Source organism: Colobus angolensis, unplaced genomic scaffold (assembly GCF_000951035.1).
Source record: "Colobus angolensis palliatus isolate OR3802 unplaced genomic scaffold, Cang.pa_1.0 Scaffold215, whole genome shotgun sequence".
NCBI lineage: Eukaryota > Metazoa > Chordata > Mammalia > Primates > Cercopithecidae > Colobus > Colobus angolensis.
Window position 1 is genome coordinate 2,577,055 of NW_012115322.1, and position 25,180 is coordinate 2,602,234.

At 41.0% G+C, this 25,180-nt stretch overlaps 1 protein-coding gene across 1 annotated transcript; it reads left to right on the forward strand.

Annotated features, from left to right (window-relative positions):
- Window positions 1-4,967: 4,967 nt before the first annotated feature.
- Window positions 4,968-24,484, forward strand: RND3 (Rho family GTPase 3). The gene is made up of 6 exons (XM_011943061.1): window positions 4,968-5,148; window positions 5,222-5,409; window positions 5,877-5,964; window positions 17,680-17,789; window positions 20,903-21,037; window positions 22,413-24,484. Exons 2-6 carry the CDS (start codon window positions 5,260-5,262, stop codon window positions 22,662-22,664), a joined length of 735 nt encoding a protein of 244 aa, XP_011798451.1. The 5' UTR covers window positions 4,968-5,148; window positions 5,222-5,259; the 3' UTR covers window positions 22,665-24,484.
- Window positions 24,485-25,180: the final 696 nt, after the last annotated feature.

The window sequence follows — 25,180 nt, forward strand, 5'->3', positions numbered from 1 at the left end:
GTGCACATAGCCATAAATAGCTCCGCTCAGTACATCTCATCAGCTTGGCAACGAAGCTCTGGCAGTCTCCAAAAGAAGGCCTCATTGGTGCTCGGTAATAATCTCTGTTTCCCTTTGACTGCTCCTAAAATACTGGAAAAGGTGTATCTTTGGAACATACTACATGCTTCAAAAGAATAATGTATAAAGAACTCATCCTTAAAAATGTTTTCTTAGGGCAATTCTTAAATATTTTTCATATCTCATTGACAAATTGACATAAAATATAATTGGGTGTTTAGTAGATAAAGTAATCAATGGGTCTGATAGTTTTGTATTTTTGTTTGTTTGTTTTCTTTACCTAGGAAATACTGAAGTATAAACAAATGGCATCAGGCATCAAAGATCTGAAATTTGAGAGGGGCAGGTGGAAAGGGTTATTTGTGCCCTATAATATACAGAATCAAAATCATGTGGTCTGGGTTTCTAAAGAATGCAATGGACTATTTGTCAAATTAGCCAAAAACACAGAAAGGGATGATCAATTTCAAAATGACTTCTTCAGTATTCACATGGTTGTGTCATTTCCTGTTGGCTAAAGAGTGAGGACTAAGTCAACACAGCAGCAGTAAATCATATTCGCAGTCAGCATTCATTAGAAAAAACAAGGCTGAATGTTTCAACCCAGACTGGAGTGCTCTTACCACACAGCCTAGAGAACTTAGTGCAATGTCTTTGCGAGGGCGAATAGGCATAATTTTAAGAGAAAATAAAGGAAAAGATTCTCTTCCAAGAAAATAAATTCTTCCTAAATAACCAGTTCAATCCACTAAATTTTATGAATCTTCTTTCCTCAATTCCTCACTTCAAAAAAAATGCCTTCTATTTTGTTAATGCTATATAAGACTAACAGTGATCACCCTCTTCTGACCACCCCAAAAAGAGACAATTGTGAAATTGCCACCTTTCAGTACAGAACAGTTTACAAGTTTACGTTCTTGTCTTTAATTTTGTATTGAAATGCCTATATTTGAAACTATTTAGTACCCATCATCTTATTAAATTCTCAAAGAGAATGCCCATGACTCATATCCATATTTTGTGACATAACGTCTATGAAGGCATCTTGCACGTTTTCTTGCTTTGATGTCAGCCATCTCTCTGCTCCACTGATGCTGACCATAAGAGACCAGTGCTTCCTCCTCATTGTGCACTTGCTCCTTCAAACACTTCTGCTGGAGTCTGAAGACAGGCAGGTTACCATGAATAAACAATTAGGATTACACCTTACACTATTCCACTGTGGGCTGAGATCTCCATAAATACACTGAACATGAAAAGGGAGGTGCCTATAGTGTGTTTCTAAAGAAGAATTTTGGAAAGTGCAGGGCACTTGATTTTCTGAGCGGTACTATTGTGCAACTTAAAGGAGGCAGATGTTATCATCCTCTGTAAGGATGAAACTGCAGAAAAGAATTTAGTCAGTGTTTGCCCAAGGACAGATAGTTCATTGGTTTAGCCTGGACTAAAACCCAAGTCCCTGATTTGTAGTCACTCAAATCTCAGAAACAATTGTTTATCAGTCTCGTGCTATCCCTAGATGGGGACTCTCTCTCAGTTAGTTCTCTCTCCAGGCCTGGAATCAACCCTTTTTGTGTCAAAGGGGAGGGGAGATTTGTTTCTATGGGAGGGGAGATTTCCTCTGGTAAGTAAAGGGTTAGCCACGAAGAAAATAATTTTTAAACTCAAACCTTTTAGGGCAACTGAATGTGTTCTATTAACTAAATCACAGAGAACTATTTACTATTGGTTTTCTGTTCCCTTGGTCTTAAGGATAAATCAGAAAAAGGAGAGAGTAACCGGAAGACAAAAGAAGACAAACAAGAATCACAAAAGGAAGGACACTAGGTAATATACTATCCTCTCAAGTAAGGCGTCACATTTTCTAAATGAATGTGTTTCTTAAAGGTAAACCTTTTATTGCAGTCTAAGATTTTAGTCTTTTCCAGGAATTTAGGTATACTTAGATCCCATATTCTCATTGAAGATAAGCAGTTTCATCAAGGTTTCACAGCTAGTGAGTGACAGTGCAGACCAAGAACTGGAGTCATTCGTTCATTCATTCATTCATGTAATCATGCTGCTACCTTGTTCCAAGTCCTGCCATGACTGACTTCACATTACCCTGAGAATGAAATCCAAATTCTACAGCCAATTATTCAGCCCTGCCTGTTTGCTTTTGCTTCCCAATCTACACTCTCCCTCCTTCAGTGGGCCCCAGTCATTCTGGCCTTTCTTCTGTTCCTCAAACCTACCAATCCCTTTCCCTCCAGCCTATAACCTTTCCGCTGCCTGTGAGCATCCTTCTTCTGGACCACGGGTCTGATCCCTACCCTACTGTGCTTTAATCATGCCATTCCCTGTTTTCTATGAAGAAAACATGGGATGGTCTTACTTCTTTATTTATTGTCTATCTCCTGCCTGGAATGTATGCTTTTTGAGAGTAGCAAACAGGTCTGTCTTGTTTACTGCTATATCTGCAGTTCCTAGAACAGTGCCTGGTTTACAGCAGATGCTGAATAAATCATTGTTAAACTAAATGTTACATGAATTTTAAAATATATTAAGTATCCACTTCACACTGAACACTAGAGATTTTAAAAAGAGAAAGGAAGAATTTTTACCCTAAAGGGATTCAAATCCTGGTGACTTCAGGCAGTTGGTTTTTCTACTTTATTATACATCCATTAAATTTTGCTCAGCAACTGGCAGATTCCTGGAAATTCAGGTCACCTGATTTCCAAAAATAGTCATCCACTATGATTCCAGATGATTCTATGGTGAAGTGATTATGCATCTTGTTTTGCTTGGGATAGACCCTGTTTACCCCTGTTGTCCAGCCACAATCATTGGTAGTGCCTCTTCTGCTCTCAAAAGTATCCCAGCTTAGATGATAAATTATATGGTTACCCTATTCATTGATCGGCCAATTTGTAAACATTCTTAATTATTTCTGTTAAAGTGATTTAACCATATAAGCTACATCAGTTCAGAAATATGGAGGATCAAATCATATCTCTGGAAGTTAAAAATAAGACAAAAGATGGGATGGACCCAGCTCCAATTAGTGAGTCCACTAATGAAGCCAAAATTTCTCAAGACACATTCAACAGTTCTGAAAAGTGCAAATAAGATTTTACATGCAAACTACAACGTAGGTCAAGAACTCTTTATTGTGCCAGAAACCATTCTACAAACTTCACTTGCATTTCCTCCTAATTACCATTATGACTCCTATTTTACAGATGATGAAATTGAGGCTCAGAGAGGCTAAATAATCCACCCAAGGTCATTTAGAAAATATGAAGTTGAAGACCCAAATACACCTCTTTGTGATCTGCCCCAACTACTATGCCCATTGCTTTTTAAACAAGTAAACAAACAAACATGTAAATAATTCAATAAATGTTTCCTGCGTTTAAGTAGTTTTGGGAAATGCTAGGTTAAACTATGTTACATAGTCTGCTTTTCTCTAGGTTTTCTAAATGTTTGTAACATCAGTGTGTTTGGTGAATCTTCAATGGTGATGCGGGTACAGTGTCACCCTCACTAATTGGGCCACGGCACCCTTTGTGTCAGCAGGGAATTACAGCTCGGAAGAACAAACATTGGCAAAGGCTGCTCTAAGAACCCTAGCAGGACCAGCAACCCGCTTGTCTGTGGGTCAGTCCTCCACTTGTGTAAACGCAGACCCACCGATCGAGTCTGAGTCAGTGCTCTCTGAGGGGCGTCCAATTTTCTCAGCCCCAAATAGGACATCATTCCTGGATCTCCTAGGCTTCAGGGGCCCTACCAGTCCACTACTTACATCAGTGCTTTTGACCACTCTTCATTGTGCCTTTTCACTTCCCATGTTGAACTTTCTGCTTTGTTTTCACCTCATCTTCTTCTCATTTATAAGCCTAGGAGTCTCCATAGGGGACCATATAAGTTGGTTTTGGCCAATGTCCCACTACATTGTAACAGTTGAAACCTCCTGAGCATTTGGGGTGCAGGAGACGAAGATGAGAAAAAGACTTCTCATAGAAAAAGAACAAATGTGTGGACTATTCTGGTCCTTTCTAAGACTCTTGCTTGCGGAGAAGAGTAGGAGGGCTAGAGAGATGGATGTGGAGGAGGGGAGAGGAGAGGGTGGAGGGTTATACCTGCATTTTTCAGCTAAAGATATTTGTGCCTTCTGAGTCCAGCCTAGGGTGCTTTGATTCCAGGAAGATGGAGGCTATAAAGAATTAACAGATAATATCAAAATCTGCCCCGCCCCCACTCCCAGTCTCCTCACTGCAAGTGTGGGGAGGTGTAACTAAGCTGACAAATGTTTGGGTCCCTAGGGTTGAGTTTCCAATGGCCTTTGTCACTCAGTGATGGGCATCTTCCACTTCTCTTTCTTCTCCCCTCCCACCTCCTGTACCCACTCCTCAAAACCTTTCTGCCTGACAGCTTTCAGAAGCCAGTGTACTGCTGTGACCCAGCCAAGTCAGTTCTTGCATCTGGAATAAAGAGGCTAATCTGTTGGTCCATGGCCTATGTACCTGACACAAACCATTAAAAAAAAAAAAAAAACAGAACCACGCAACCATTCTCCACCCAAGATTTGCTTCCTATGTTTTATACTGTGCTTTAACTTGGGTGGGAAATGTTTGTTTTCATAAAAGGTCATGAGGCTTCTACAGATAAGCCCCTATATTAAACTATATTTAAAGGGATTGTAGTTCAAATCAATATGCACAGATACCAGTTTCCCACCTTGCCCTGTTTACCTGTCAGCAAAGCATCTTTGGGGTCTTCATGTTGTCCCAGAGCCTTGGTCTGAAATAGATCCCGAACGGGCACCCTAGAGGGCGCACTGCTTACATTTTCGGCAAGCAAGGCAACAGCGCTCACTCCCAGGCTCCATAAAAGGGGAGGAGGCAGATCAGTTTCCTCCTCTCATTGAGAAAGAAGAGGATTGGAAGGCCGGGCGTATAAAGCCGCGCAGAGAGCGTGAAACAAAGCAGTCGGCTCGGAATTGGACTTGGGAGGCGCGGTGAGGAGTCAGGCTTAAAACTTGTTGGAGGGGAGTAACCAACCTCCTCCTCTCTCTCTCCTCCTCGTCTGCGCCGCGTTTCAGGGGTTGCCCATCAGCCTTGTGATTTATTTTTATATCTGCTTTTTTATAAAGAGAGAAATATATTTTCTTCTTAAGAGAAAATTCCTGTTCCAAGAGAAAATAAGGCAACATCAATGAAGGAGAGAAGAGCCAGCCAGAAATTATCCAGCAAATCTATCATGGATCCTAATCAGAACGTGAAATGCAAGATAGTTGTGGTGGGAGACAGTCAGTGTGGAAAAACTGCGCTGCTCCATGTCTTCGCCAAGGACTGCTTCCCCGAGGTGAGTGTGGCCGGCCGCGGCTTCCAGGAGGGGGTCGGCCAGCCAGTGGGATCCCAGTCCTGAGGTGGGCTTCCCCGCTTTCACCCGTTTTTGCTTAAAAAAAAAAAAAAAAAAAGTCTCGTCCTTACTACTTTCCCCTGGTTAGACTGCGGGGAAAGGGAAAGTGCGCTGGAAACGTTTAGGGTTGGGACGCGCCTGCACATGGGCTGGCTAGCTCCTGAAACTTGTTCGTTCCTGTGTGCATAACCTGGGGTTGGGAGATTCGGGTCAGCACGTCTGTGAGAGCCAGGTCGGGTGGGTGGGCAGTAGGACAGGGGTTTCGGAAAGGGTCTATGTGCTTAGTGTGTGGTCTGATGTGTGAGGGTTTTCTTTCTTAATTGGGGAGCCGGGAGGCGACGGGTGTTCAACGGGTCTCGTGCGTTTAAACATAACCTCTTTGCCCTCTTTCGCCCATTTTGTCTATCCAGAATTATGTTCCTACAGTGTTTGAGAATTACACGGCCAGTTTTGAAATCGACACACAAAGAATAGAGTTGAGCCTGTGGGACACTTCGGGTAAGAGTGGGAGGACCGCGTGGCGCTTGGGGCGGGTTTCCAGCCGCTGGGGGATGCGCGGCGGGTCTCGGGAAACCGCGCGCTACAAGCCGTCTGCGCCCCTCCATTAACTTTGGCCCTCCCAAAGGATTCCCACGGTCCCTGCTGGGCGAAAATTGTATCCCTTCTGGGCGGGGGCGGCAGAAGACAGCGTGGAGGAGGAGATGGCAGTGGGGAGAGGCGGGCGCTGTGTGCTCGCAGGGTGACCCCGCGGTTGGAGCGACTAGTGGCTAGGTGGCCGGGAGCAATCTGCCCGCGGAGCCGTGGTCTAGTCGCCTTGGGTCGCCTTGGTGTTGCAGCGGCGCTGCGTGCGCCTGGGCGGAACCACCCGGCTCAAGGCGGGCGCCCCTTCTGGATCTAACCTGCTGGTTGGCAGGGAGGCGGGGAGCGCCGCGGGGGTGATGGGAGACGGGAGAAAATCCCAGAGGCGACGCGGTTACGTGCAATTGCCGCTCTTGGAGGAGAGAAACTGAGCGCAGGCAGCCGCGGCGCCCGTGACGCCTACAGCCAGGAATGCGCTGGTGGCGCAGGGGCCGGGCAGCCGCTGGGCCTCCTCTTAGCGCCGCCGGCCGCCCGCGGCGCCTCGGTGGCCACCTGTACCAAGCCTCCCCTTTTTCCTCACTCCATCCCAGTGATCACGCCGTTCCCCCTTCACCACACCAGTCACTCCTGACCTCTATTGCATCCCCTACTCTGCTTGCCTCCAAGGCCGCAGGCAACAGTATTCGCCTTTGACCTTCCAGTCTACTTGAATTATTGGCGCCGCAGTGGGTTATATTCATTGGTCTGAGGTTCAAGGCCGGGTTATTGCTTTCCCATGCGCCCACCCACCTACCTGCCGCGCGGTGGTGGGGAGGGCTAGGTACTCTCCTGGTGGGAAGGCATCCGGCCCCCTGGCTGAGTTAGGGGTTTGGGCCAGGTCAAAGGCCGGGGAGTGGCAGGGGAGCACCATGTGAGGTCTTGGACTGGGACATAGGCACCCGCCGCCCTAACCAGCGGTGTCCAGCGAGTTTGTTTTCAAGAAGGGTGTCGGCTGTGCAAAAGCAGGACCCACTGGGAAGGCTGGGTAAAGGCCCCTGCGCTTAGGGCTGGGAATTTAGCAGGGAGCTGGGTTGCTGGTGGATCGAGCCAAATCCGGGGTGAAACCAGCGAGGAGGAACGCGCAAGTGCGAACAAGCAGGTTTGCTCTCAGGCGGGGAGGCCCTGCGGTGGAGCCGCGCCCAGCGGGGAGTGGCCTCGTGGAGGTGTTCCTGTGAGCTTCCCACAACCCTAAGCTTGAACCGCTGGAGCCCCCGAGGGGACGCGGGAGATCAGAGAGCAAGAAAGGAACCAGACTGACAGGGTCGCCAGAGGCAGCCCCAGCACAAAGGCAAGCGAGAAGTCTCGCACGAGCGAGCGCCTCTCACGGTCGGTGCCAGATGCTCCGACTGCTGCAGTGAGAAGGGCTGATTTTGTTTCCCCCTGGAGTCAGGCTCTTTCTCCAGCCGTTCCAAGGGCAGCAGAATCAGGACTTTGCCGCCGTGTTTTCTGTTAGGGATTGTACACAGACTCGAAACTATGGAGAAGGTGTTGGTAGACAGAATTCAAGTGGTTCCTTATTTCAGTAGTTCCCATCATCAGAATTATTATACAGCCTGATACTTACTGGGCTCTGATTCCCAGACGTATCATGGTATGTATTTGTTATGCCTACTGGATGGCACAGCTGGTGTGGTACCAATAATAAGCACCAGTACTCCCTGCCCCGACCCGCAGCCCTGTTTGGACCTAATGCACGATAAAAATTATTTTGGCACGGGGTGGAGCAGTGGGTCTGATCCAGTCGTTGATACAAAGCTGTGTTTAGATCTTAGCTCCTGGTTACCATGGATTTCTGTGTGCAAATCCCCTACCTCCCTGGGTCTCATTTTCATCATCTGTAAAAAGAGGACACTGAGCTAGATGATGTGCAGGGTCTCTCCCACTGTACACTTCTTGGCTTTATTACGCTGGACAGGCAGGTCTTTTTGTTTCCCAGGATGTTGGCTGGCTTCAGCTCTTAGTCTTAGGGGATCTGGCATCCCGTGCTGGGGTTTTTACAGCCTACAAAGCAAGCCAGGTTCTGGGCAGAGCCAGGCTTCCTGGTGGATTTAGGAATGAAACCCATTTGGACAGGGAGGGGGAACGGGTGGGATTATAGGAATGCTGGGCTCTACATTTCCTATCTCAAGCTTCAAGAGTCACAGGACCACCAATGGATATTTTGAATTCGATGCCTAAAGGGCTAAATTGATTCTTTTAGGGGAGAAAAGGCACATTGTTTGATAAAGGTTAGAAAATAAAACAAAATGTGGGCAGTTTATAGTTGGAGGCTGTCCGTCGAATGTGCAGATAAATACCACTTCAGGTATCTTCATGCATTTAATCAAAACTCTACATAGCACAATGCCTTGCACACAGTAGTTATCCAATACAATCTGATGAATGAATAAATGAGTAATGATATGCATAGTTTCCAAGGAGATGAGGTTACCTGACATTTATTCACACTGAATTACCTGTGCACAAAGAATGTCAACTTTATAAACATTGCCTTTCACCGAATTAGAGATAATCATCTGAAATGAAGTTTGTAGTGAAACAATCACTTGTCTTTTTATTTAATGAAACCAAAACCTATGTATGTTTAACTAAAATATAAAGGTTTGAAAATGTGATTAAGAAAATTTTGTACTGCAAAATTATCCAGTAATGAAATCTTAGTTAGAATTTAGATTTAAACAAATGGAAAAAAGAGTCATAAGGGAATTATTTAGAATTCCATTATGTTGTTCATAAGGAGAAATGTTAGTTAGTTAAACATAGTCACCAAGCACTGCTTACTTAAATTCTAAGAATAGCCTGTTTCCATCAAAGGTGATTTGTTGTTTATATACAGCAGGAACCATTGCATCAGCAACTAATTATTTCAAGGATCTTTAACATTTTTCCATTTAATTCCAACCTTTTCATGGCAAATTTCTGGACAGGATTATATTTTGGTAAATGTTTGACATTTTCTTTGCCCACTAAAATATTTATTTAGTTCAGATCGCAAAAATAATTGCATATGCTTTATGCCTCTTGATACATCTATTTTTTCCAAAGGCCATCAATTTAACTCTGGAGAGAAGATCCAAGCCAAGTCTATAAAGTTCTAAATGTCAGATAAATTGCACTTTTTATTTCCCTGCTAGAACTCTGTGAAAGAGACTTATATAGGAAAAATTGGGTGTGTCTGACTGCTCTTACATAGGGAGAGAGATGGGGTGAACATTGTCCTTTGAATGATACTTCCTGTCCTGTTTACCCTCCTAGCAGCAGGGCAACCATTTAAAAGACAGAAGTAGTTCTTCTCTTATCTGGCCTCTTTAGTTGGACAGCTTCTCCTAAGGGGTCTACTTTTGCCCCCAGCAGTCATGATCATGCATAGGCAAAACTCTGACAATTTGGATGTGGGGAAGACTATCCAGTGAAAGTAGGATATGTGAAGTCACTTTGCACCAAAAAAAAAATAATAATAATTCATTTCCTGCTTTTTGAGGCACAGTAACTTAATATTTCCTTCCTTTCTCCCTTTCTCCATCCATCTCTTCCTTTTTTTCCACATCCACTATAAATAGGCCCTCTGTTAGACCTTACAGATACAGTGTTGATTAAGTATGGCCCTGCCCCTAAGAAGCATACAGTTCAGGTGGGGTAATGGAGAAAAAGAAGCTCTTCCAGTTTAGCGTGTATTTCACTGACAACTCATAATGTACCCAATTTTGTCAGGTCCTTGAACCCCAGTGCCCTTTTCCACTTGGTTGCAATGGTTTTCCTTTCTCAGACATCCTAGGGCTTATAGATCCTCTGGATCCTCTTCAGATAGGAAACAGCTACCCCCCCTTCCCATTGCACACACCAGTTGAAGCAACTAAAAAAGGCATTTTGCCAGTTGATTCTTAGGGCTACAGTACTCCAGCCCCCCAACAAAAGTAAATAAAAGCTTTGTAAAAATGCTGTAGGAATCATCTACGAGAGGGAATTTTTAAGGCCCATAACTTCTTCATTTTCCTAAAAAATATTTTTCATTATAAAATGAACATTCTTAATAGTTGCAGAAATGCTCCCATTGATTTTCAAATTTAACCCAATGAGTTTCAGCAAAACAATGGGTAATAGTTTCAATTGTGAAATAATAAGTAAGACCAAAGTAATTCTAATATCTTGTGCTTCAAAATTCGCCACATTTGCCAAGCATAGAAGTAATTTGTAGCATGAAGCCAAATGCCTACTAATAATAGAAACATAGTCATTTAAGGATCACCGTATCTTTTCCTAAGAGATTTGATTGCAGTGTAATTTCAGCACATGTGATTTAGGGAGTAATAATCATTCATTCCAGCTTTTAACCAAGGCAAGTTAATGCACATTTTATTTAAGGCTTATTATTACTTTTAATATATTCAATTCAGCTGTTAGAATTCCCCACAATAACTGTGCTATTGCCTCATGAACACTCTTTTGAATCTTGTCATGATCCAAGTTTCTTTCAAGCCCTGAGTGCTAAAGTTAATACTTCCTATTTTAGTTTTTAGCATTATTAACAGTTAAGGTAGTATCCTTTATTTCTTAGAGAAAAGGGGAGGAAAAATACCTTAATTACCCAATGGCCTTAATATGAGAACAAACTTCTCTATAAACAGAAGTCTATCTAAGTTGTTATATTTAGCTTATTATACATCAAGTATGAAGAATGGTCTTGGTGACAAGCTCTCTAATGAAATATTTCTTAATAGGGATGGAAATGGTTCAGCAGTATTGGAGATTAGTATATAATTAATCCAGAAAAGCAGCTTAAAAAGAGATCACTGCTCTCTCTCTCCCCCTCCCCCCCCTTTTTTTTGGTGATTTAGCATATAAATGAACACATCTAGACAAGACATAAAAATGATTATAAAGTCAGTAAACATGGTTTAGTGCTTTCTGTGTGCATACAATCTGCTAGATGCTATGGGAGGGGTACAGAACTGGGCAAGAGCAGCTTCTGCCCTTTGGTACTCACAGTTTCACCATGTGATAAGACAGACATGGTGAAAACACAAGTGACAATAACATTTAAAATATTCAGGCTTTCCCAAATGAACAAAATAAATCAAATGAGGAGCCCAGATTAAGTGTCAGGTGTTTAGGTGAGAGGAGATGCCTGTAGACTGAGATTTGAACAGGGTAGAGACATCCTTCTTCCCTGACAACCTTCTTCGAATACCCACAGGACAAACAGAGGACATAGAAAAACTTCCTCCTGTCTAGTGCTGTAATACCTGTTTATAGGAGGGTGAGCCTGGAGGTTCTAAAGCTGGATTTTTCCAGGAGCAACAAGATCCAAAGAGTTGTTGAAGGTCACATGGGTAGCCCAGGCTCCCTAACTCATGACTTAATGCTCATTGAGGCCCACCACAATTCCTTTCCTTTCTAGAAGTTGACTAAGTTCTAAGAAATTTCTAACATCCCTCCCACATGGAAACTTGCTTACATATAGTGGCTCTCAGAGAAAACAAGATTCTGGAAGCTGAGAATTATAACTTAAATTAACCTTCTTGGAAAAAGGAAGAGGTTAAGAATTTACGAAGGAGCCAGAGAAGCATGGATGCTTGGGATTTGAATATCAAGTGTGAAATTGCAGGAAACCAGGCATTTCATCAGGTAGTAATGATCCATTGGAGCTTAGGGTTTCAACATAGGTTTAATTCTTAACTTGAGTTCTTGAGTTTCCACACTGAAACTCTGTAAGAGACCTGGGTTAAGGTAAAACAGATAGTTTGTGTGGTGGTTTCCAATAAGCAGTACATAGAACTGCATTTGGAGATTTGTCCACCATGCAATAATTTCCATTTAAACCATGGAACCTCCTAAAAAAGGGGAGGTGGCAGGATGAATGCTCTTTCTATGTCTAAAAATCTGTCTGTAGATTTTTTTTTTAGCTCCATTTAGTGCTATTTTTTTTCCAATCTGGTTTCTCACTAAGTTGCACATTTCTATGAAGCGTCCAAATTGGTCATTCTGATACCACCTGAAATAACCAGATGTTTCCTCATTAATCCAGTTCTTTTGCATGTAAATACGACACCAAGGACCAATACTTTCTCCAGTTAGCTCATGGTGCCTGGCGGGCTGTGCCAAATGAATTAGTCGTGGCTCAGTCATTTTCTGATGTCCTTTAAATGACTTCTCAGTTGCTACATAGTGGCCACTTTCTCAGAGTCTCCCTTGGGAAAGCAGACATTTTATTGACATGGAACGTAGTTGCCTCAGAAGTTTGACCAGGTGTTATGCACTTTGGTTTTGAAAAATGAGCCTGATGACATAGTTTGTGGAAAGATGAATTCACTCATGGGATTCTACTCCAAGAAATCTGATTCTTAGATATCATATGAAACAAAACCTTGAATCCATTATCCCTGTTTACTTTTAGGCATACACATATACATACACTCTTATCCCTAAAGCTCTTGACTTAACCATGGTTCCACTGTCAGTAAAATTTTTTGATTCTTACATATTTTTAAGTATCTCAATAAGATTAGGAGTTTAAAGCTAAACCTTTATTTAAAGGCCAAACATGTCTATCTGTGTGACTTTCCAATTTTGTATCTGCATTGCCCCCAGAAATAGAAAATATTTATTCCATCTTAATAGCAACACATAAATGCTCACAAAATTTTATAAGATCTGTTCATAGTTCCTATTATCTGAATCCATGGAAGAAACAAACAAAATATTCTTCCTGGGAGTGTTTGTTGCATATTTGCAGGCACGGTATTTGTTGTGCAGACTACTTGAAACAAGAACTAAACAATCTTATACCGAGTCAGACACCAAAGTTCTGCCCAGACTTGATTCACATTCTTGAGATTGTTGCTAATTTAAACCTTTTACTGTGATTAGAGATGGCATGAGGAAATGCAATCTTGTAATAATTGGGCAGATCAGGCCCTCTCACATGTTAGCTGCTGCTGGGTTCAGATGTGCTCATGGTGGTCACTAAAAATACCAAAAGTTAATCTACTTTTCTCTGCCAAAAATATGCAATAGCTTTAACTTACTATTCTTGGTAAAAATTTCTTAAGGGGAAAAGGGAAGCTTTTCAAATGAAGGTTCAAGTTAAATAAATTATATTTATGAAATATTCAACAAGAAGAGTTTTCAGTTCTCTGACTCCTCTAAAGCCTCACAGTGTTTAAACTGGTATTTTGCAAAAGGTTCCATAAAGCCTCCCTTTTGGGCATGAATCTTCTTACATATACATTTAAGTATGTACATATATGGTGTGTTCTATCTTTGCGAAAGGGTGACTTCAGCAGGCAGGTATGTGTCTGAAGAATTAGTTTCTGGGTGAGGCACGTTGTGACTATTCTTTGGCTGGAAATTTTGTTCTCACCCAGAATTAATGATCTTGAATGTAAAGATGGGTAGATCTGAAATTTCAAAAGCGCTCTAGAACTTTGCTGATGTTTGCCAAACTTGAGCAACTCACAGAATCCCAAGTGTACACTTGTTCCAGTCTATCCCCAGCAAAGCCTTTCAACTATGTTTTCTGGGTGAGGGGGGCACACATTTTGCATATGTAGTGTAGTTGTTTCTTTACAATATAGAGTTTCTCAAATTTTCCCTTCAGAGGTCTGGCAGGTTACTTAAAAAGGACCTTGGAATAGAGTTGTGAGCTTAGAAAAGTTTCATACAGTACCAGAGAAGTGCTGCATCTGAGAATTTCCACATGCATTAGGCTATTCCACATGCTGAAAAAGAGTTTTATTTGACACGCAAAACGCAGTTCCTAAATGTTACTGGACTTTAGTCCATTCTTCGGTACTAGAGCACATACTCTATGTATATAGCAGCACCTACCATGTACTGCACTGAAAGTTGAATACTTTCATACTTAGTAAAAAATGTTGAGCCCTCCTGCTTGTGTTGTGTTTAGTTCTATAGTTAGCACCTTGGGAGTTTTTTATGAGCATCTTTATGAAACACCTATAGAAGTTAATTTTTTTTTTTTTTTTCCTGTTTGGCTTCACAGGGTGTTGTAAGACTTTCCTGGAGGGATATAGGAGTTAGGGGCAGGTATTGTTCCTGCTTTACCCACTTACTTTCAGCTGCTTCCTTTGGTGTCCTTTCTGCCCCTCTATATTGCTTCTCACGTCACAGAATCATTTCTGGAATTCCTCTTCCTTTTCTTTTGGCTTGTGTTATCTCATGCATGCCTGTGATTCCACCATGCCCTCTCCAGCTTTGCTTGCCTTACTTCCTTTGTGCAGTTTCTTGGACTTTCTGGGGAAGAAAAGGAAGAATTCCAAGTGCTTAAACACAGAGTAAACACTGTAATGTTACACAGGAGGGGTGTGTGTGTGTGTGTGTGCGCGTGTATGCATGTGCGTGTTTGTTTTTTGTTTTGCTTTGTTTTTTTTATCCTGAAAGTCCTGCTGAGCTGATGAATTACATCTTTCCTGGTGGGACAGTTCTTTGATAATTCTATATAAATATTTTTCACTATGAAAAAATGGAGACAATAGACACTGCTATCTATGACAGGAGAAACTTAACCTATCGAAAATATAGTGAATAAATGGTCTTGTTATTTTAAATAAATTACTCTTGTCATTGCCAGTCAAATTATGCTTATAACTAAAAAATATGGGAATCAGTTTTACTAGTACCTTTGGACACTCGTGTTGATCTAAAAGCAGCACTGTTCATTAGCAAAAGTAATAGAATGGGATCAAAGTGTCATCCCTAATTAGATCATGTTAAAGCTCTTAAAAATTACCTGTCTACCTCCACAAGCATGGTGGTTTATTTCTTATAAACCTTTGCACTACATACATATTTTCACTCGTACTGTTAACCAGGTAAAAACAAAAGCAGATACAAACTTCCCTGAGAATCTGGTTTAACTGGAGAACTCTGTTTCATTCTAAAATCAGGCCAGAGTCTAAACTTTGCAAATTCTTGGATATATGCACTAAGCACAGAAGCCAGCCCCACTGGATTTTAGTAGGTAGCAGTCTCCAGCAGGTGACACAGGCAGGGCTGAGCACAAAGCCAGATCTCCTTTGTGGCCATAAAATGGGTGGGGGACGGGAAACGTAGTCTACAAAGGGAGGGGTATTCCCAGCAGTCACTTGGTGACCTGAATGTTGAAACCATTCCTCAGGATTTTCCTGGCAGTCTCAATTTCAATTAAACTCTTTTATCCTCTTTGTATTTCTTCAATCGCTTTTCCTAATTTTTGTATTTGGAAAAGATGGTCTCCATTGTCATAGAGTAGTCTTACATCTGGAATTAGCGGTGAGTACTCTCACATCATACAAACCGTATCCTGAAAGGAGCTGGTAGGTACCTGAAAATGTCCTCTAAAGATACCAGGTCTGCTTGTACTGGAAGCTCTCCACAGGGAGAGAGTGGTTTTTCCTATTGTGAGTGACTTCTGGGAAAAGAGATCTCTGAAGCCTCGTTAGGTTTCTGACAATCCTAACTATTGGCAGCTTTGCCTTCCTGGGTCTGGGATCAGGTCGTCTCTTGCTAACTTTGAGGAGCAGAGGAAACTCTCATATATGTGTCCAGTATTTGGAGCTCCACACTATGATCTAGAATTTTCTGACTCCCTGTTTGGAAAGAGTCATTCAAATGTTTACAGCAGGCGCTGTGCTAGAGTTAGACTTTGGACACAGAAACAGGAAAGGTTCTAGTTGAAAAAGTGTGAACTTCTCAGAGCTAATACAAAAATACTAATGTAGCCATAAATAGTGTTCAACCATCTAGTTTCTGATGCCTCTCGAATGTTCAAATGAGTGAACTATTTGTGAATTACTCTCTTCACCTCAGAGTTCTTTCAGCGACTGAAAAGGCAGCCACAGCTTGTCATTTTCAGAGACAGCCTCATTCTAATATACCTTCATACTTAAAATGACTTGACTTTTTAAACTCTAAACCCTTTAAGCTTTTGAGAAATATCTTTCAGCTGTCAGCCTCTGCGCTACCAGGGTTCTGGTTCCAGATGTGGGTAGGCAGCTGCTGCAGCTCTTGAACAGCTCTGACTTAATTCTCTATTTATTCACACTTTTCTTCCTGATTCTTGTAACTTTCTTTTCTTCCTTGCTTAGCAGACACATGTGGCTTGAAGTTGTCACTCTCCATCGTAAAGCAGCTAGAGAAAAAGCTGCACTGTTGCCTGGGGTTCCACAGCGGATGCCAGGGACCCAGAGTGTACTGTGTGAATAGAGGGTGATGCCCCCTGACTGCAGTGCCTTTTAGATCACAAGAACAGCTTCCAAGCAAATGTTGTTTTGATAGAAATATAAACAGTGATATTTTTTAAAGCTGCTTTTTAAGTCTCTCTTCCTGACTTTGCCTGTTGAGGTTTTGATTTATCAGGGGACAACATGTCCTCTTTTTCTGCTCAAAATGGAAAGTGATGTCAAATTGAAATAGACTTTTAAAAAGAGTTTGGTGGTTTAGATTTTCTTTTTCTACTCTGGAGTCAGATACATACGTGTGTATATATTTGCCTAGTAAAATCATTTTCACGTGAGGCTTGTGAAATGTCAGAATACGGAAAACGATTTCTTAAACAAGCAGCATTTGGCAGGCTGTATTTAGTTTTCTAGTCAATCACTTCATAACTATTGGCCTCATGTAATTGCCCATCCTTTGGAATTCTTAAAGAAATAGAAAAACGTCCTTGATTGACTAGAGAGTTCTGTGGTTAACGTAATTGGCTGGTGCCTTGAATGTTTAGGGTACCCTGGATTTAATTCAGGTTAAGATCCTTGGATCATGCCTTAGTGTCACTCTCAGAGATGGGACTCTGTAAAAAAGTGACATGATCCTATATGACATTTATTACATTCTTGGTTGTAACAGGAAGAAAATCTGTATAGGGTTTGGCAATAAGTTAAAATAAGCAAGCTCAAAGGTCAATAGCCTATCTAAACTTACAGCTTGGAGATGGGGTAACACTGTGGTTTCTCTTTGCGTAGTTGAACCCTCCCTCTTCCGCTCTCCCTCATTCACCCCCATCCTGCTGTCCGATTTGTCTTGAGTTTAGGTCTCTTTCCCAAGAAGTAGTTCAGTTTCTGATTCTTTTTACCACTCAGCTTTTAACAGTAGCGGTAATACAACCGTAATACCCATAGTGAATACGTATTGATCCCTTACTAAAAGCCAGGCACTGCCTGGGTTTACTTAATCTCAGGTACGTATGTTGTCAGCATCTTCATTTTATGAGTGAAGAATCAGAGGCACAGAATCCTAAAGCTACCTTGCCCCCTCCCTCTTTAGTGGTGGAGGCAGGTTTGCACTCAAGACCACCTAGCCCCAAATGCTTCCCTACTTCACCCGGGTAACTTCAGGCCCTAGTCTTTGAACCATACAGATTTCACCTTAAGATCCAGGCCCTCCTCTTGCATTTATGTCAGATACATGTGAGGCTTCATTCATCATATAGTTCTAAGCAGGCTTTTGTGTGTCTGTTTGAATTCTTTTCCAAGAATTAGGGGAAGTGGGGGTCGGGTCATGATGTGACAGTCAAAGGACTTAGCCCAAAAGGGTAGAGTTAATGCATGACAGACAAGGGGACTCTCATCTGAAAATTTGTGTATCTTTGTTTCTTCTCAGGTTCTCCTTACTACGACAATGTCCGCCCCCTCTCTTACCCTGATTCGGATGCCGTGCTGATTTGCTTTGACATCAGTAGACCAGAGACCCTGGACAGCGTCCTCAAAAAGGCAAGTGCTGGGGAATGATGACACACTTCATTACTAGGTGATATATAAATAGAAACATGGGGATTGCTGGGGAACTCAAAGACTCTAGTCAATTTCCTGCCTTACAATTTGTAATTAAACACTAGAAAGAACCCTTTCACACCAAAATGGGGTTTCCACTTTTTGATGATGAACAAGCTTGAAATTTTATTTCATGAAGCTCTGAAACAAAATACCTTTCAAGGGCCTGCGTGTTTGTCCTTCAGGAGAAAATGGTACAGCTGAAAACGTTATATTTGATTACTATCATATTCATGTCTTCCTTCTTCCAGTGACTCAATCGATTGCACCTTAGTTTACAGATTTACATTTGACCTCAAGTCAGTTAGTGAAAGGAATGCAATAATGGCTATTTTAATAAGCTGTGTTTTAGTAATGGTATTATTAGAAACAGAAATGGAACAAGTATAGGAGGAATAGGTATGTGTCCAGTGTGAATTGTCTGATGATGAGGTATCTGTCTAGTAATTATGATCAGGTATCTTTCTAGTAATGTAGAAGCAGTGCTTGTAAACATGTTATATATTATAATATACACATCGTTTATAGAGGCAAAGGTTAGTCAGGTTCTGTAGGTGAAGAAGGAACCTAACTAAGGAAGCTACGGATGGAAGGAACCAGAGGGAGATCGAGAGGAAGAGGACCTATTACAGGATGGGTCACAGGAAGTAGGGGGGCCAGTGGGAGGAAGGGGCATTTCCTGACCTCCAGCAGCAGGGACTAAGCCTCCAGGTAGTTGTAGAAGGCACGTGCCGTGTAAGTCCATGGATCAGCATTTATTAGCCACTAGCTATTTTCTCAGACCTGGCCTGTGTGCTGTGGGGCTTCAGGATCAGACCCTTGGTGGAGCACTCCCTCTCCTCCACGCACTGGCTTAGACAACGGATGTGGCTGAGGGCAAGGCAGTGTCAGCTGAGGGGTGAGCCATGTAGCCCAGTCTGAGTATGGTATGGATTAAGAAAGACAAACATGCAGGTGTGCCTAGGTTGGTTTTGTTTTTTTGGTTTTAATTTTTAGTGGAATTTGTTTGTATTTTGTGTGTTTTTATTAGTTTACATTCCTCTGTTATATTTGATTGCTTGGCTTGTGTGTCATTGTGAAATCAGGATTTGAAGTATAATCATCCTTCTGTCTCTACTAAATATTACAAACAGAGTTCAATAAAATATGACTTTCTTAATAGATCAAAGGCTCTTTTTCCCTTTTTAGCTCCTTTCAATTTTGAGTAATACATATCTAACACAAATCATGCTAATGCTTGTCAAATCCAGGCAGGAATACACCTTTCCTGTCTTTAATGCTTGTAAACAATTGCTAGACATGCAGAGGGAGGCCAAAGTCATTACACAGCTGAAGAGCAACATAACAACATGTCTAGTTCTGTCTGGAGATAAAAGGGGTTGCTTATTTACTGGAGATTTTATTTGATGTAGTATCAGGCTATGCATAATTTATGATGAAAAGCCTTTCTCCTGTTTTATTTTGCTTTTTTCTTCTAAGACCAAATGAATAGTGACTTTGGCCTTATAGATATTAATGAGTATGTTTTACATTCCTGTGAGGTTTAAGGCTCATGATAACCCCTGTGGTTTGTCTTGATTAATGGAAGCCTTTAAGTCCTTCACTATCAAAGAGGAGGTCAGAATGACTTGAAGTAGGAAGAATTTCTTTTTTTTTTTTTTTTCCAGTTCACCTTCCACTTCTAATGCTAGTGCCACCTAGCATATGGTAGGTGTTCCTACATAATTCTGAAAGGAGTGAGAGAGGGAAGGAGAGAGGGAAGGAGGGAGGGAGGGAGGAAGGAAGGAAGGAAGGAAGGAAGGAAGGAAGGAAGGAAGGAAGGAAAAAAGGAAGAAGTGGACAACAATGGGCTATTATGGAAAGTATATTACTCCTTTGAATCCACTGGTGTACTTTGCACTAGAGTTCATTACCCAGAGTACACCCCTAGATTTGGAGATGTCTCCTCTAGTGATCTTTTAAGTTATTCTTGCAGGATGTCCCTCTTATCTTGTGTTGTACTTAATACATGACTTCATCACCCCCAGTATTCTGTGAATTTCTTTCCAGAAGACACAGCTATGTCTTAATCATCGTCATGGCCACAGTACTTTGTAGAACACTTACATATTTGTGAACGTGGGTGGGAAGAGTCAGGCGCCACTTCCCCATCTCAGCCTCTCCAGGCCCTGCCCTCAAAGGCCAAAGATCTCCTGTGACCACCCTGAACCCTTGACTCCCATGCTGTTGCAGAGCTCAAGCTTGAGGAAATGAAGCCACAAAAAGCCACTTGCTTGTTCTTAAAGAGGACAGTTGGAATTCCAAGCCAGGCATTGCTGAGGGTGCTAATAATTCTTGTTAGATCATGAAACAACTAGACAAATTGGAATAGATTGAAATAGTTTTAAACTAATTCGAAGGCATATGAGCTACAGGACCGGCTGCCTTCTCTATCACTCAAGAGATGTTCCTTTGCAAATGTCATGATCTGTGTTGATGGAACCATGTGAACAGAAACTCCTTCAAGGCAGGATGTTCTGTTTCATTAACTATCTCAGGTACTTAAATAGAGCCTCAGCTCGCGGTGGCATGCTTCAGTGTTTCATAATGGGATCAGGGAATGCATACTTGTGCTAGTGTTGCCTCTGCCTTATCCCCAGCCTTCTAGTTAAGGAGGATCAGATCCACACATCGAAGGATGTGGTCACTTGTTAGGATATATAATTATTCTTAAGACACATTTATCTTTCAGAGACATGCCAATAATTAAGACATTATTGAAGCTACCTTTGGACAACATCTACCAAATCTCTTTCGGTAGCAACAGATGAGTCACAGAGAGGGAGAATGGATCATAATATACATAATCATTCTCTAACGCTTAAAAACTCGTAAAACTTCACATCTATTCAGGAGATAAATGCAAAGTTTGCTTCTTCATCTCAAGGGACACTCCTTTTTTAACATCTTTTTTGAGTTTCATTCCAATGTCTGCCAGTGGAGAAATGGTTTTTATGATATGGATGCCATTACTTTGTTCATTTTTAATCTTTTTTTTTTTTTTTCTGTCATAGTGGAAAGGTGAAATCCAGGAATTTTGTCCAAATACCAAAATGCTCTTGGTCGGCTGCAAGTCTGATCTGCGGACAGATGTTAGTACATTAGTAGAACTCTCCAATCACAGGCAGACGCCAGTGTCCTATGACCAGGTATATATGTTGCCCATGTGCAAACGTGAATTTTAGAAAGAGTGAAAGAAATGGACTGTCACTCACAATAAATAAAATAAAAAGTAGCTGCTTTTCTAAACGCTCAGCCAGTGGTCAGTTGTGAAATTTAAAATGCTGTCATTTATTAGTGTAATTACATGATATTTGGGTATATAAACAGTTGATATGCTAACCTTGTATATTTCTGCAACTCCCAGTAGGTTTAAAGTTCAAAAGTTTTAACAGAGAATGTGGTCAAAATCAGATAAGAGAGGTAATCTGATTTTACAGTTGGCAGCGCAATAATAAGGCTGTTGCCAGTAAACTGTAGCACTCCATAACACCATCTTTCAGAGGGTCTTCATTTCTATAGGCATTTCCCCCAAGTATTTAGAAATGAGAATCAATTTCAAAAGCTCATTCTCGTAAAACCTACAACCAGAATCTAAAGAGAGTTCATGTTGAAATACCAAAATTGTATTAAGAATCATCATTTTAAATACTGCAGTCTTCTTAGTCTTCCATTTCTCATTAGCAAAAATTTGGTATTTTAAATGAGTAGTTTTGGTCGATGTGCACATGTTTATTGTTGCGTATATTGGTGGTATGGTTCACACTTAGAAATTAAGTATTTTGTGTTTGATATAACAGATGTCACAATAGTATTATTCCTTTCCTCAACTTATTTTGGCCCTAAGTAAGACACAATCACGTACATTTCAAAATCGATTTTAAATTTCATTCATTGCCCCTGTTTTTGGTACAACCTAGTCACTAGTCTTGAATGCCATTTACCCTCAAGAAAAGAGAAATGGAGTCCCCCCAGGAGACGCTGGAACAGGTTCTCAAGGCCACATCGCCACAGCCAGAGCTGTGTGGAAAATGTGGAGTTCATGTTCATGACCTTCAGCTAACTTACTTCACCAGTAAGATTCTCTGGGCCATTCCATGCTTGCTGTGACTCTGGAAAGCCTGAGTAACCAGTTAACTCTTGCTTACAGTTGATAGTGAAGATGAATCACCTCGTTAGCTCCACTCTACACTTCTTTGAATCACCTCATATTAAGTGTTTGATAATGAGTGTCCTCGTTTGTTAAGATCAGCCTTTAGCATTTATTCAGAGCTCTAACACCTCTAATGAGCCATGAGAGTTGGACATCTTAGCGATTGGCTCTTGACTGCAAATATTTCTGAAGTAATAAATAAGGCAGTTCAAATTTTAACAACTTTTATTTTTGCAGTGACACTTGGAAAATTCAGTTAACATATCAGTAAACGTTTTGCAACGCATTATTATTTTGTGGTATTAGAAGACACTAGCTAACTTTCCCCCAAAGTCTTACTGCTGATTAAAATCCCTTCTTTTGCTTCTCAGGGGGCAAATATGGCCAAACAGATTGGAGCAGCTACTTACATCGAATGCTCAGCTTTACAGTCGGAAAATAGTGTCAGAGACATTTTTCACGTTGCCACCTTGGCATGTGTAAATAAGACAAATAAAAACGTTAAGCGGAACAAATCACAGAGAGCCACAAAGCGGATTTCACACATGCCTAGCAGACCAGAACTCTCGGCAGTTGCTACGGACTTACGAAAGGACAAAGCGAAGAGCTGCACTGTGATGTGAATCTTTCATTATCTTTAATGAGGACAAAGGAATCTAGTGTAAAAAACAACAGCAAACAAAAAAGGTGAAGTCTAAATGAAGTGCACAGCTAAAGTCATGTATACCAGAGGCTTTGGAGGCGTTTGAGAGGATACTCATCTTTTTGGAATCCTGTCCTTAGATTCGGCATGTAGACCAAGTGGTGAGAAGTGAATACATGGAAGAGTTTTGAAGTGTGACTTGAAAAATATGCCAAAAAATGGAGATACAAATGAGCTAGAGGAAGATGAGGGGGGATGCGAGTACCTCCAAGAAGAAAAATCACACTCTGAATGGTGCTTGCATTTTTGTTGGGTTTTTTTTTGTTTGTTTGTTTTTGTTTTTGTTACAATCTATTCATGGATCTCTACTTTGATTTAATTTTTAAATGTTTTAATCTCCTTTACAAAAAGTATATGTTAATATACCATCCTCACTGGGGAACTGGCACTGTGACCTTAGCATTTAGTTTTCTAGAGGATGTGATCTAATTTCTTTCTAGCTCATCATTAAAATGGAAATTGTATCAGGACCCATGGGGATATATCCAGAGGAAGACTTCATGAGGCGTTGAAATCTTGCCTTCCTGAAGATAGCTGAGTAGGATGGTTCTAAGGAAAGCCTTTGCAATCTTGCAAGATTTGTAGACCAGCACTACAAAGATCGCATAGATCAAATAGGAAAAGAAAAGTGTCGATTTTTATTCAGTCTGATGGTTCTGTTCTTCATTGTGATTGTCATTAAAAAGTGGTAAATTGCTCAATGTAATATTTTTGTGCGCTGTTTAGAAAAGAAGTTGTGTGATTTTTTTGCCATCGTTGATAAAAATGCAAAGTCAAATAAAAGGTGTCTTGGTTTGACGTCATAGAATGATCCAAGGAGAGAAAAAAGGTAGTTACTGTTTTCACCAGAAGAGGTAATGAGTGAAGGAAAGAATAGTAGCGGAAAGCACAGTTTGTGAGTAAAGCTGTCTGGAATTAAGCTACCAAAAATACAAAGCAAAAGGACTATTATTTTGGGTTGGAGCTCCAAAACTGGCAGCATCTGATGATCTGTTGGTTTATTTCACTTTCATTAAATGAACATTGATGAGAGAAGAACTCACTTACCCAAGCTTTAGAGAATCCCTAGTGGAAGATTATATAATAGAGTTTCAGTCCTGACACAACACCAGGGCATTTCTAGAGCGTGATTGCTAAAACCTCACTGAGCAGACGCAGCCAAGGTCCATGTTCAGCACTTGGTCGCTGTTGTTACATAAAATAATAAGCATTTAAAGTAGTTTACAGATATTTTTGACCAGTTCATATTAGAGATTATTTCAGAGAAGAAACCAGATCTGACCTGTTTATTGTTGGCGCTTGTTGAAAACGAGCTTTCTTTCCCATGATAATGCTTCATTTTTGAAGTGTTGAAGCTGTGCTCCCCTTAAATTGTGGCAGGAGAGATTAAGGTAATTACAACACTCAGTTCTGTGTCTTACAAGCACTTTGTTTTGTCTCTGCAAGAAAATACGATTCCAGTCATTTCCCATAAAATACAGACATTTTACCAACATAATATGCTTTGATTGATGCAGCATTATGCTTTGGGCAGTATTACAAAATAGCTGGCAAGTGCTTTCTGTATTTAAATACTGTAAAAAGAAAATAAGTTATAACTGTTATAAAGCAGAACTTTTGTTGCATTTTTTAAACTGTTGAAGTCACTTTGTATGTTTGTTTGGTCAATGTTTCTGCAGTATTTATTAAAACATACTTTTTTTTTCTTCAAATAAAAAAGTAACCATGTCTTTGTCTAAATGTGATCTGTCTTTTATTACCTGCTTCCTGATTTCGCCATTTAGCTTTGTTCTTTAACATAGGTGATTACAGAATCTGGCCTAACATTTTCGGAATGAGAAGGCTTTGAATTTTTTAATTCTTCATAGTAGTAACAGATAAACCTGCGTATATAAAAGGTTTTCATGACGCTTTCAAATCACAAGAAAAAAGATGGGGCATAATTAGATTAAGTGATTTGATCATATACAAAAAAGAGCCCTGATACTGCCTAAGATTAACTTGTAGAAAATATGGAAGTCTTCAAGTATTTAAGAATGAAGCAATATGATGCAGTCTCAAGTCACAGGTTTAACGCTAATACGAGCCTAGTTTGCCTCTCTGCCCTGTGGGGTCCTGAGCCTTGGTCTTTAACCCATGCCACCTTGCAAGGCATGTCCATGTCCTTGTTCACAGCGGTTGTGGGGATGACCCAGCACATAGCTTTTGCAACAATTGGAAGGATAAAAAAAAGCAAAACAGAAACTGTCTTGCATATGGCAGTAGCATCTTTAAATAACACAGTACAACATAATACAAGTTTCCCCACTGACCTGGGAGATGTACAGTAAGCATGGAACTTACCGTAAAATAGAGGACTATCTCCCCATAAATCCAGTTGACTCTCAGTCTTCAGCTAAAATACTTACATATAAGTTTTACATAAGTGTCCAAAGA

What these genes read in the sequence shown, in the direction of transcription:
- RND3 (XM_011943061.1), top strand. Translation starts at nt 5,260, where the DNA reads ATGAAGGAGAGAAGAGCCAGCCAGAAATTATCCAGCAAATCTATCATG. An exon ending in CCAAGGACTGCTTCCCCGAG is followed by an intron (nt 5,410 to 5,876) that starts GTGAGTGTGGCC and finishes TTGTCTATCCAG; the next exon opens with AATTATGTTCCTACAGTGTT. An exon ending in CGCCAGTGTCCTATGACCAG is followed by an intron (nt 21,038 to 22,412) that starts GTATATATGTTG and finishes TTTGCTTCTCAG; the next exon opens with GGGGCAAATATGGCCAAACA.